Source organism: Aptenodytes forsteri, unplaced genomic scaffold (assembly GCF_000699145.1).
Source record: "Aptenodytes forsteri isolate BGI_AS27 unplaced genomic scaffold, ASM69914v1 Scaffold38, whole genome shotgun sequence".
NCBI classification, from domain to species: domain Eukaryota; kingdom Metazoa; phylum Chordata; class Aves; order Sphenisciformes; family Spheniscidae; genus Aptenodytes; species Aptenodytes forsteri.
This window is the reverse complement of record NW_008795704.1, coordinates 940,680-951,125: the sequence shown is the minus strand read 5'-3', so window position 1 is coordinate 951,125 and position 10,446 is coordinate 940,680. Positions and strand designations below refer to the sequence as shown.

The window sequence follows — 10,446 nt, the reverse complement described above, 5'->3', positions numbered from 1 at the left end:
CCTGTGGCTCGCAGCTCGGTAGGTGAGGTTAGGGGTGTCGTCTGGCCGGCATCCCGGGTAAACACCGCACTCTTGTTTAAACCCAGCTGCGACTTCCACGCTGGGCGACCGGCGCGCAATGGTCTCGCGTCCTTTCTCACGCAGAGAGCTTGCCCTCCGAGTACTTCGTGAAGGCAGATGTGGCACGTCTGCTGCACTGTAGCCTGCAGCAGGCCCAGTTCTTCTCTGCTACTCGGGCGTGGAGCCAAAGCAAACACAAGCTGCGTTTATATTGAGATACCTCCGTTAAATCTGGCTTTTGTATTAAACTTTTCTAGGATTAAATAAAAACTTACTTTGTGTAGTTAAAAGAAAACTAGAAATATAATCTAGTTTAAGAAGTTCGGGGAAAAATGTATTTGCAAATCCAGCTGACCTGTCAGGTCTGAAGGGAAAGGGCAGCAGCAAGAACAGGCTTGTGAGAATGTCCCCGTTACAGTGTCACGGTGCGGGCATGTTCTCACAGAATAGTAACGTCGTGGTGGTTGTTTAGCCGTTTGCCATCTGCTTTGCTGTTCCTAGCCTCACCGTCTCATGTGCAAAAAGAGATTTGGTTTCTACAAAATGTCATGTGTGTGCTCGACTTGCATGTTTTGCTCGTGTTTGTCAGCAACCCTTCCAAGTGTGAGTGAAAACATGCCAGCCACAGACTTCCCAGTGTTTTTAGCGCTAGTGAAGCCTTTTTTCCTGTGCATATTTCCCGTGTGCTGTAATGCTCCTGGTCAGCGCCTCTTCCTGCTGCTGTTCCCCAGCAGCACACCCACAAGGTGCTCTGAGCTCCTGCAGCATCCCAGCTCCTGCCGTGTCCCTAGCACGGCCTGGGCACGCGGCCGCGTGGGTGGAGCAGGACATCTGCTCCCCGGTTTGCTGGCTTTGCCTTGCAGCGTGGAGAAGGTGCGGACTCTGCCCTGCTTTTCCCTGGGGGACAGACATGAACCTGTGTCGCTTTTTTGTTATCAGTTGCTGTTGCTCACAGAACTGGTGGGGCTCTCCCGTACCCGACCTCATCCCCCTCTGACAAATTGGGCAGGAATTTCAGAGCTAGCGAGGGGAACAGTGACAGGCTGTGCTAATGTTTTGATGCAATAGGATGTGAACTGAAGGCTAAAATGACTGAGAAATGTAGTGACTGAGAGAAACGACCGTATCTGACATGGATTCTAGTCTTCCATGTGGAGCCAAACAACTTTGCACATCCTACAGTAAAATCACGAAGGCCGTTGGTGTTTGGGGGTATGCTGGGGCAATCCCATCCTTGGGGAGGCTAGAAAAAAAGACGCGAGCAGAAGTGAATTTTATTTAAAGCAGGAATCAGCATTGTCCAGCTGCAATACTTACAGTTGCATTGGCCCTATGGACAAATGGGAACGACCACTTCACTGCTGCTCTGAAAGAACGCAGAATCATTTGTACTATGTGTGAGAGATGGTTTGCGGTTTGGAGTTGGCGTGAGCACTGGCTACTGGTAGCACTTGTTTCTGGGTAGGGGAGGGCCTGGGGCACTGAGAGTGGCTGTAACAGTCTTAAAGCGTAAACAGTTCTTTAAACTTTTGTTCCAGTTAATTTTTATAGAATTGAATCTTTAGTAAAGAAGGGGGCTTAGATACTTGTTCGCCTCTGCAGTTAGCCCATTGGAGGGCAAAGCCATGGATTTCATTTGGAAGCAGAGAAGTCCAGGGTGCGTGATGCCATAAGCTGCTTTCATCTCCTCCGGGTACAATATCTTACACTTTGAATGGAAAACTGTGTGTTCAGTGTGTTAAATTTTCACCTGTTAATTGTATGATGCTTTAAAAAAAAAGGAAACGTAGTAAATGCCAAAAACTTTCTTGTGCTTTATCTCCTCAGGACGAGTTTTTAGATGTGATCTACTGGTTCCGGCAGATCATTGCAGTTATTTTGGGAATCATCTGGGGAGTAGTTCCACTGAAGGGATTCGTGGGAATAGCAGTGTAAGGTTTATTTCCTTTTCTGTCTCATGTACTTTCCCACGTTTGGACTCTACTTGGTGTCTAGTTTAAAGTTGTGCTATAAACAAACGCAGTCTCTGTCTGCCATGCGTCTTAAAGCCAGCGTTGCGTTCCAGACTGTTATTTGTCATGAAATTCATACAAATCGTAACATGTCTTCATCAGCCTCTTTTTCTCTCCTCAGCCTGATTAATGCTTTTTAAAATTATTATTTATTTTATTATTATTAAAGGGGGCAGGGGTAGAAGAAGGGAGCGAGAGGTTCAATTGACTTGTGAAGCGGCCTGTTCCTGCATGTGTGAATAGGGGCTATGAGTAAGGTGGCCACACTAGGCACCAAAGAAGTAAGGCCCATAGAGGGGAAGGTGTCCTTCTCTTTGACTCTTCTCTCAAAGAGTCCTTCTCTTTGAGTCAGGAGCCCTCCTCAGAGCGGAGAGGAGGTTCTGTTAGGAGACAAGAGGGGCAGCTTCCCTTTGAAAAAGAAAAGGTTTCTTCAAAACACCAAAGACTGTAGGTAACGAGCAGGCAAAGTGGCACTGTTGGCAGTGCTCCTGCAGCACGCCCAGCGTGCTGAAGTTGTTCTTTCAGCCATGGTGTGGGGGGAAGGCAGTGCCTAGAAGGGTATGTACGCATCGGATCCCCACCGAGACACGGGATTTGGGTCATTTCCCAGCAGGTGTCCAAAGGCTGCAGTGAGCACTCTGAGTTATGAAATGAAAATTTGTTTGGCCCTGGCACGTGCCTGAAGGCCTCTGGAGGGACCACGAGAGATGGGAAACACAGCCCTGCTCTCTGAACACTGGGTGTGGAAAGATGCTGTGTCTGCTCTGGGGAGTCTCCGTTTGCAAATGTCTCTGCCTAGTCAAGGTCTCCTAGTCAAACTCACAACCTCACAGCTTTTCTTAGGCAAAATTGACTTGTCATCTTGTCCCTCCTCCTGAGTGTCCTGGCTGTGGTAAGAAAGTGGAGGGAGTAGGAGCAAGTGTCTCTAAGGGGGGGAAAAAAAAAGTTTGAAATTTAGGGAAAAGGGGTTGTAAAGCAGCGATGCTCCAACAGGAACTTGGTAACTACATGCAAACAGTTAAATCTAAAGTGCTCCCAGTAACATGTGGAGTAGCTGAGAAGCATTGTTCTTACTTAGTCATCCATTAATTCACAAGGCACCTTCAGGCACCTTAAGCCAATTCCTGTGCTAAATGTTAATAAGAAATAAAAGTGATTTGGTGTACAGTGGAAAAACAAAAAGCTTCTAGAACTGTGTGCGTGGTTTCTCTGTGGTATACAGTTGCACAGCTGCTCACAGCTTGCTGCCAGTCACTGAACTTGTGTGTATGTCTTCCCGTATTGCCCTTTCTACACAGCCTTCTTTCCAGGAAATGTACCTGTCACTTCCCAGGTTGCCCCAGCCCTGAGTTGGGGTGGTGTAAAGCCAAATGTGTCTAAGGACAAACAGGAGGTCACATTTTTTCTCTCTGTTGCAGCGTAACTGTTGGCACAGACTAGAGAGCGCCAAGAGTTGTCTCAAGTTGAATCCCAGTGCTATGGCTCTGAGGGCGCTATCGAGTCTTCTCTGGCTCTCATCTCTAAGTCACTGTGTTTGGTCATGGGAAGTTAACAGGGATCTAACACTGAGCATAGAGTCTAACAGTCTTCCCTCTTAGCAGCCTCAAAATCAAGTAGCACACACAAGGAAATTGGATTCTGTGTGGGAGCAGGACTGCTGCTGATCTGCAGGATAGGAAAACTTGCAGGGTTTGCAGATCTGTTGATACTTGCAGCTTTTGACTACTGTCTATGGAGCCTTACTGGGAGCAGGTTGTGCCTTGTGAGGTGAACTTCATCCAAACCTAGCGTGCTATGGCAAGCTGACCTGGAGGTGCTCTTTTAAGGAAGTGACTGAGCTGCCTGGGAAGCGTTGCAGGAACAGTATCCCTCTCTGCTTCCTCTCTGCTGCGGATGAAAGACATTTCACTGCTACGTTGCTGTACGGCATGTTGGATACCTGCACCCTGTATCACCGAAATGACGGTTCCTACTCTCTTTCTTCCAGATTCTGCCTGATCAATGCTGGTGTTCTGTACCTCTACTTCAGTAGCTTCCAGCAGATAGATGAGGAGGAGTATGGCGGGACATGGGAGCTAACAAAGGAAGGATTCATGACATCTTTTGCACTGTTTCTGGTAATGCCTCTTGCTTTCTTTAAGTTGATTAGTGAATTGTGTTGGTACGCTTTCTGAGGGGAAAAGACCTGGAAGAAAAGCAGGTGAGGTGGTGCGCTGATAGTGTTATCATCTAGTAAGTGGAGTTGATTGGGAAAGAAAATCCCAAAATCTAATGGCGGCTGGCTATGAAATACAGTATTAATGCCTGGGATTTCTCTGTAGGAAAGGATGTAGGAACAGGCAGCTATACTTCTGCATCTACCACTTAACTTTTATGTCTTCCCATCCTCTGTCCCAGATACCTGGTGGAGTTTCATCTAGAGCTAGTTACACCCAAACTGGTGTTTTAGGTGTCTTTGTTTTTCCCTTACTCCCCTCCCCCAAGGCTCTGAATATGCTCAGCACTTGGTTTGGTGGTGTTTCTAAATCACTGGCGGGACTGTGGTGGGATTTTAATGTGGAGAGGCTAGTCACCCCAGAAGGCAAGCAAGTTGAATGCCACCGTTTGTGGCGCGTGGTGATCCTAACATCTCTCCGAGACCATCTCAAAGCTGGAATTCAGTCCCCAGTCCTCTATTGAGAGCAAGGTGTGAGGCTTGTTTTCTGTGTCTGAACCCCCTCCAGGGGCATCAAAATAACCTTCGCTTCCTTTCCTCTCCGCAGGTTGTTTGGATAATCTTCTATACTGCCATCCACTATGATTGACACAGTCTGCAGCTTTCGCCTGTTAAATCAGTTGTCAGTAAATCAAGAAGGTTTTAATAAATCATAGTCTTTAGTGGACTGGTGGGAAGGTGGGGGAAGTCAAATCAACTCCCTTCTGTACCAGTGGTCCGATTAGCCTGGAAGAGCCCCAACTCTTCTGCTGGAGAAGTCCGTCTCCGTTTTATATACCCATTAATTGTTGGAACTATTAAAAAGCCATTGGAATTTTTGGAAGTGGTTCAAGACTGTTCAAATTTGGAACTTTCTGTGACTCTAGCCAGTAACTCTATCAAAATCCTGTGTGCTGAAGGTTGAATCTGTTAATTTAATGTATGTATGCCCTTCTGTTTGAAATCTGTCATTAAATCCTGACTTGTCTTCCATTGTTGTCCTTTAGACACACAGTTTTTAAAAAGCAGTTGTAGGGTACGTGGGAGGAAGGCACTGCAGCATCCGTATGAGTTGAGTGGCGGTCCTTAGCATGTTTTTGTAGTAATCAGATCTGATTTGATTAAACAGACTGTGTTGTTACCATTTCTAGTATTTTTTGTTTTACTTGAAAATCAGTTGTTGACCAGAATTTTTAAATGGTCTTTGCCGAAGACAAATTTTTAAGCCATTTTGCTAGAAAGAATTGTGATTCATTTGGTTAACGAAGGTGTATTCAGGAGGCTTAGAAACTCCGCTGCATTCTGCAACCCTGACTGCTAGGTTGCCATTGCATACCTCAGAGCTTAGTAGTCTTGAAGGACAGTCATTCTGGAGATACCCTTTTAAATGTTAAGCATTTAAATTTTTTTTTTAAGCTCTTGAATTAACTGCTCCTTGTTAATAAATGCAGGAGACTAAGACACAATTGAGGCAGCTATTATCTTAAGTGCAGAATTACTGACTTGCAAATCAGGCAAAGTACATAGGCTCTGGTTTGTGAGGTCCGTTTTATGAGTTGATCACTTCATAGCTCAGTTCCTCCCTAGTCATATCCTTTTTGTGCATCAATGGGGGAGTCTCTGCTTTAAGATATTTTTAAGGATGCATCTTTCAGAAATAGTTCTTGGGAAACACGCACAGTCCTTGTTATTGTCAGGGGACCTTGTAGTCTTGTTGCCATGTGGTCCTTGCTTTTCTAAACAACAGCTCAGGCACCCAAAAAGAGTCCTGACCTAAAGCTGCCTTACAGTGAGGAGTTGATAGTTTTAGTGTGTTCTTGCTGAAAGTCTGCGTTGCTTCCTTGCTGATGGAAGTCCAACAGCCTGGTTCTCACATGTGAGTATGCAAAGCCAAGGATCTAAATCTCTAAGTGCTGAGCTAGGGCTCCAGAATCGCCCACCGGTGCAGGCCTCCATTCTTACCATGGAAAATGCTGTCTGTTCTTGGTGGAAAAAACACACCTGGCTATTTTAGGCCCTTGGGATGCCAAGGGGAGAGTGCAATAGCAGACAGCTTCTGCTACTTGTGAGTTGCCAATTTAAGTAAGTGATCTCAAATAAAAACTTCTATATTTTCTCCTCCCCATCCCCAAACTTGCTCAGTCTTTTAGTCTGATACTTTCTTTTCCTCTTCTTTCAGCTGAAAGCATTAATTTCCCACAAGAATTGCATAGCCTGCTAGTTCTAGGTCACCCTTTCCCACTGGCATCTGTTTGCATCTTAGCTGCTCACAGCCATCAGTAAAATCATTGTATACTTGAAATGCTCTAATAAACGTCGCCTGGATAATCCACTGTGCTGCTTCTGTATCCTCTGGTCTTCAAGCTGTGTAAAATGGTGGGAGTGTGGGACTCCTTTAAGAGTTCAATTTTTGGTAAATATCTAAGCCAGCAGCTCTTTGGGATTCTCAGGTCTCTTGTGCTGCAGGCTTGAGTCCTGCGCTTGTAGAAGGGGCCAGAAGCATTTGTAGTGGAAGTAGTAGCTAATGCTTAGATCCATGCTTTAATGGGTGATTAAGCAGGTTAAGCCAAGTGTTGCCTCTATGTAAGCTGGTCTGCTCCTTCAGCAGCTGTCCCTGCCCCGTGACACGCAATCATGGCAGAGCCACGACTGTGTGGCAGAGTGCCCAAGTCTGGTCCAGAGCAGGACTTCCAGCACTGCTGTAAAACGTGCAGAGTGAGAGAGTGCAGAGCTGGAGAGTCGCTTACCTGCCCCTTTGCTTTATTCCTCGCTTGCCTGCAGTCCCACCAGCTGAGTTTCTTCGTCTTTGCAGTTCTCTACAGGTCTAGTGGCTGGAAGCTGAGGCAGAACCTGAGTTGAGGAGGATCCTCTGTTGAGGAGGATCATGACCATGCGGAAGAGACGTTGGTCTCTGGATCTCTGCAAGGCTCCTGGTAAATAACGTAGTGATTGCAGTTGCTCAGCTGCAAGCTTTTAATCTCTCAAGGTTTCTGTTTTAAGGGGTGCCTCAATGGCTAGAAGCAGGTATCCCCAGTGCTGATCACCAAGAGAACTAAGGCTATGGCATCTGCCCCCAAAGAAATTGGGTTAATTTTAAGAAGCTCAAGGGGATGTGGCAGCCTGTAGAATGGAGCTGAGCATCTTACAATGATGAGAACTGTAAAAACAAGGGGTTTGTGCAGAGACTTGAGATTGACACAGGGGTGGTCTAGCAGAGCGCATGAAGTTGAGTGCTAGGAGGGCAGAAAAGCAGCAGCTGACAGGATAGGGACTGCAGTGGGGGGAACAGGGGCTTGGGCAGCACCTCTGTCCTCAGCAGTTTTGGTATTGGCACAATGAGCATGCTTGCTCTGCACTCTCCTCTCCACAAAGGGCAGGGGACTAAACCAACGGCTGGTGTGGGGTCTATGCTCCCATGGAGCAGCGACTCAGGGAGAAAAAGGTCTTTCCTGTGCTGGAGAGCGGAGCTGTGGGAGCCACAGCTGTCGGGATGCTGTTCCACCGAGAGGCTGCATCCCTATGGGGTCTACATGATGGCGCAGAGAAGAGGCTGTACTGTCGGCGGGCTCTGTGAAGCTCACTGCTAGCTGCAGACCTGGAGGAACATCACTTTGGCTTTCAGCAAAAAGAAGCCAGTCCCTGGCAGGAAGGAGAGCGAGATATTCCCTGGCCTAACCTCATTGTGAGGAGAGGAGCAAGCGTGTTCTGGTGCGGAACTGGCAGAGAAATTTCTTGTGGTCTTTCTTGGGCTTCAAGCATAGTATCTGTTAAAACTTTAATGCAAGTTATTTTTGGTGTCAAAGGGAAAAATGGTGTGGGTGCAAAGATGTGCTAACAGGTGTTGGGAGGTGGCTGTGCGGCTAGGCGTCTTGTGTCTTGGCAGCATCAGACCCCAGCTAAAACAGCTGCTGCCCGCTGCAGGGTAGCTCTGCAGCGGCGATGGCTGAGCATGCAGCATGATGTATATGTTACCTGTGGTTTTGGTCCAGCAAGGGAATGTTGCTGATGTCACTTGTCTTTAACAGTGCTTGGGATGTCCTTAAAATGATTGGTGCCTGTTGGGGCTGGGAGCATGCCACTGAAGAGCCCCTGTCCCCTCCGTCAGCTGCTGCCCGCTGCAGGGTAGCTCTGCAGCGGCGATGGCTGAGCATGCAGCATGATGTATATGTTACCTGTGGTTTTGGTCCAGCAAGGGAATGTTGCTGATGTCACTTGTCTTTAACAGTGCTTGGGATGTCCTTAAAATGATTGGTGCCTGTTGGGGCTGGGAGCATGCCACTGAAGAGCCCCTGTCCCCTCTGCGAAGGTGTCATCATCTCTACGTTTCCCCAGCTTGATTTCCAAGCTTGCAAAGGAAAGCTTGTGCTCACAGTTGCTGGGATTCAGCTGCCCGCAGGTGACAGAGCTGATTAGCTTTGGTTTGTCAGAAACACAAGAGCGTTTGAAAACACAAGTAGAGGCTGGGTTGGTCTTGGGCAAGCAGGGTCTCGAAAACCCAAGAAGCGGGAAGTAGAGCTTTGTCTTCAAGCACTGTTAAGTCACGCGTATATCTGACAACTGGGGATAGTGTTTGTCCCAGAGACCTTCTGGGACAGCAGTGTCCCTGTCCACACTTTCTAGGGTGTTTCATTTCAAGGACATCTGTTAACACTCTGCCAGGCAAATGGGTGGAGGAGGATGCAGTATGCACAAAGCTCCTGGCCTTGGAGGAGCTGCTTTGGTAGGGAAGGGACCACCTCCAACTGCTGGGGATGGGAAGGCTGGAGAGATGTCTGAAAATGGAGCAGGCTGAGACTGGCTTGCAAAAGCCAAACTATCCTCCCAGGAGTATTTAGTTAGTAACTGGCAGTGCCCATTATGCCCTCAGGCTGTTGGAGGGCACTAGCAAAACCTTGCCACTGCCACAGCAAAGGAAGGTTTACATCTCCCTGCGTTAAGGAGCATGGAGTGAGCTAGTGGAGCTGCTGACGCAGGGAAGAGCAGGGGGCATTAGCTGGCTCGTTGGAGGATGAGGAAGTAGGACACGTACCTCTCAGGTGACTTGCCCAGAGCCAAACAGCCCAGCACTCAACACGCTCCGTCTCCCAAAACAACAGATGTCCAGGACAGATCAGGGCAGAGAATGGATTTTTCAGATCTGGCAGCTGAACAGCCAAGTGCCTGTGCCAAGCTGAGAGGGAGAGGCCGATGTCGTTGTGGGAGGAAGTAATTTGCACAACCCTGAAGCATTTTGTTCAGCCCAGAATGAAACAACCTCTTCCATCTTCCAGTTATTTTACTGGTGTTTTTTAGGTCATCCTCTGAAAGAAGCGTAAGGGGAAAAAATGGAATGTTTCAGCCAGTTTGATTTCAGAAATGTCCATGCAAACCAGGCTTCCCTCACTGTAGGTATTGCAATCAAAACTCTTTGCCAAATGGGAGCTGTTGGTAACCATAGCTCAGGTTTGCCCCAGGCATGGCTGGTTCTGTGGCTCCAGTTCGGGCTCTGCCTGCACCCACCTGGCTCCATGCTGGCCAGCTGTGCTGCCCGACAGCCTCAGTCTGTCCTGACACACATGCCGGTGCTGCTGGAGCCAGCAGCAGTGAGAGCCACTGGTGCCAGGGCTGAGCCTGGCCAGCTTCACCTGCAAACACCAACCAAAACCTGTTGTGCTGCGGGGAGGGACCACGATCTTCAGCTCTTATCTCCAGACGGGCATGCACGAGAGGTCCATGTTGGAAGGCCAAGGTGACAGTAAGAGAGAACACACCAAGCTGCTGCTCTGTGGCAATGTCACGGTGTCTCTTGCTGATGGTGTCCCACTGGGTGCTGGACTCCCCTTGCCACCGTGGTAATGGGTGAAACGGCGGCGTGTGACCCTCCCTGCTAGAGGCTGGCTTGAATAAGCGATGACACAAAGTACGTGCACGTCCCTTGGAAGACTCTTCCAGCCTTCTGGGGACAGGACTAAGGAATCTCCGATCCAGCCACCCTGGAGGCTTGGCCCGGAAAGCAGACGCCCCTGGTCTGAGGGGGGCCAGGGCTCACACACACACCCCCCCCGTCCTCTCCACCAGCTCTGACCCAGCCTGTGGAGCAGGGGGCGAGGGGGAGCTCAGACCCGCAGAGCTTCACCCGGCTGGGGCCCAGACCGACCCGGCCCTTCTCCTCCGCCCCGAGTCACGCTGCGCCTGACCCCC

General features: G+C 48.7%; 1 protein-coding gene across 1 annotated transcript; it reads left to right on the top strand.

Annotated features, from left to right (window-relative positions):
• The first annotated feature begins 1,821 nt into the window (after positions 1–1,821).
• CUNH20orf24 (chromosome unknown C20orf24 homolog) lies at positions 1,822–5,409 on the top strand. Its single transcript, XM_009283274.2, is given in 3 exon segments — positions 1,822–1,991; positions 4,060–4,189; positions 4,835–5,409. Coding segments are annotated over 3 exon segments (342 nt in total). The 3' UTR covers positions 4,877–5,409.
• Positions 5,410–10,446: the final 5,037 nt, after the last annotated feature.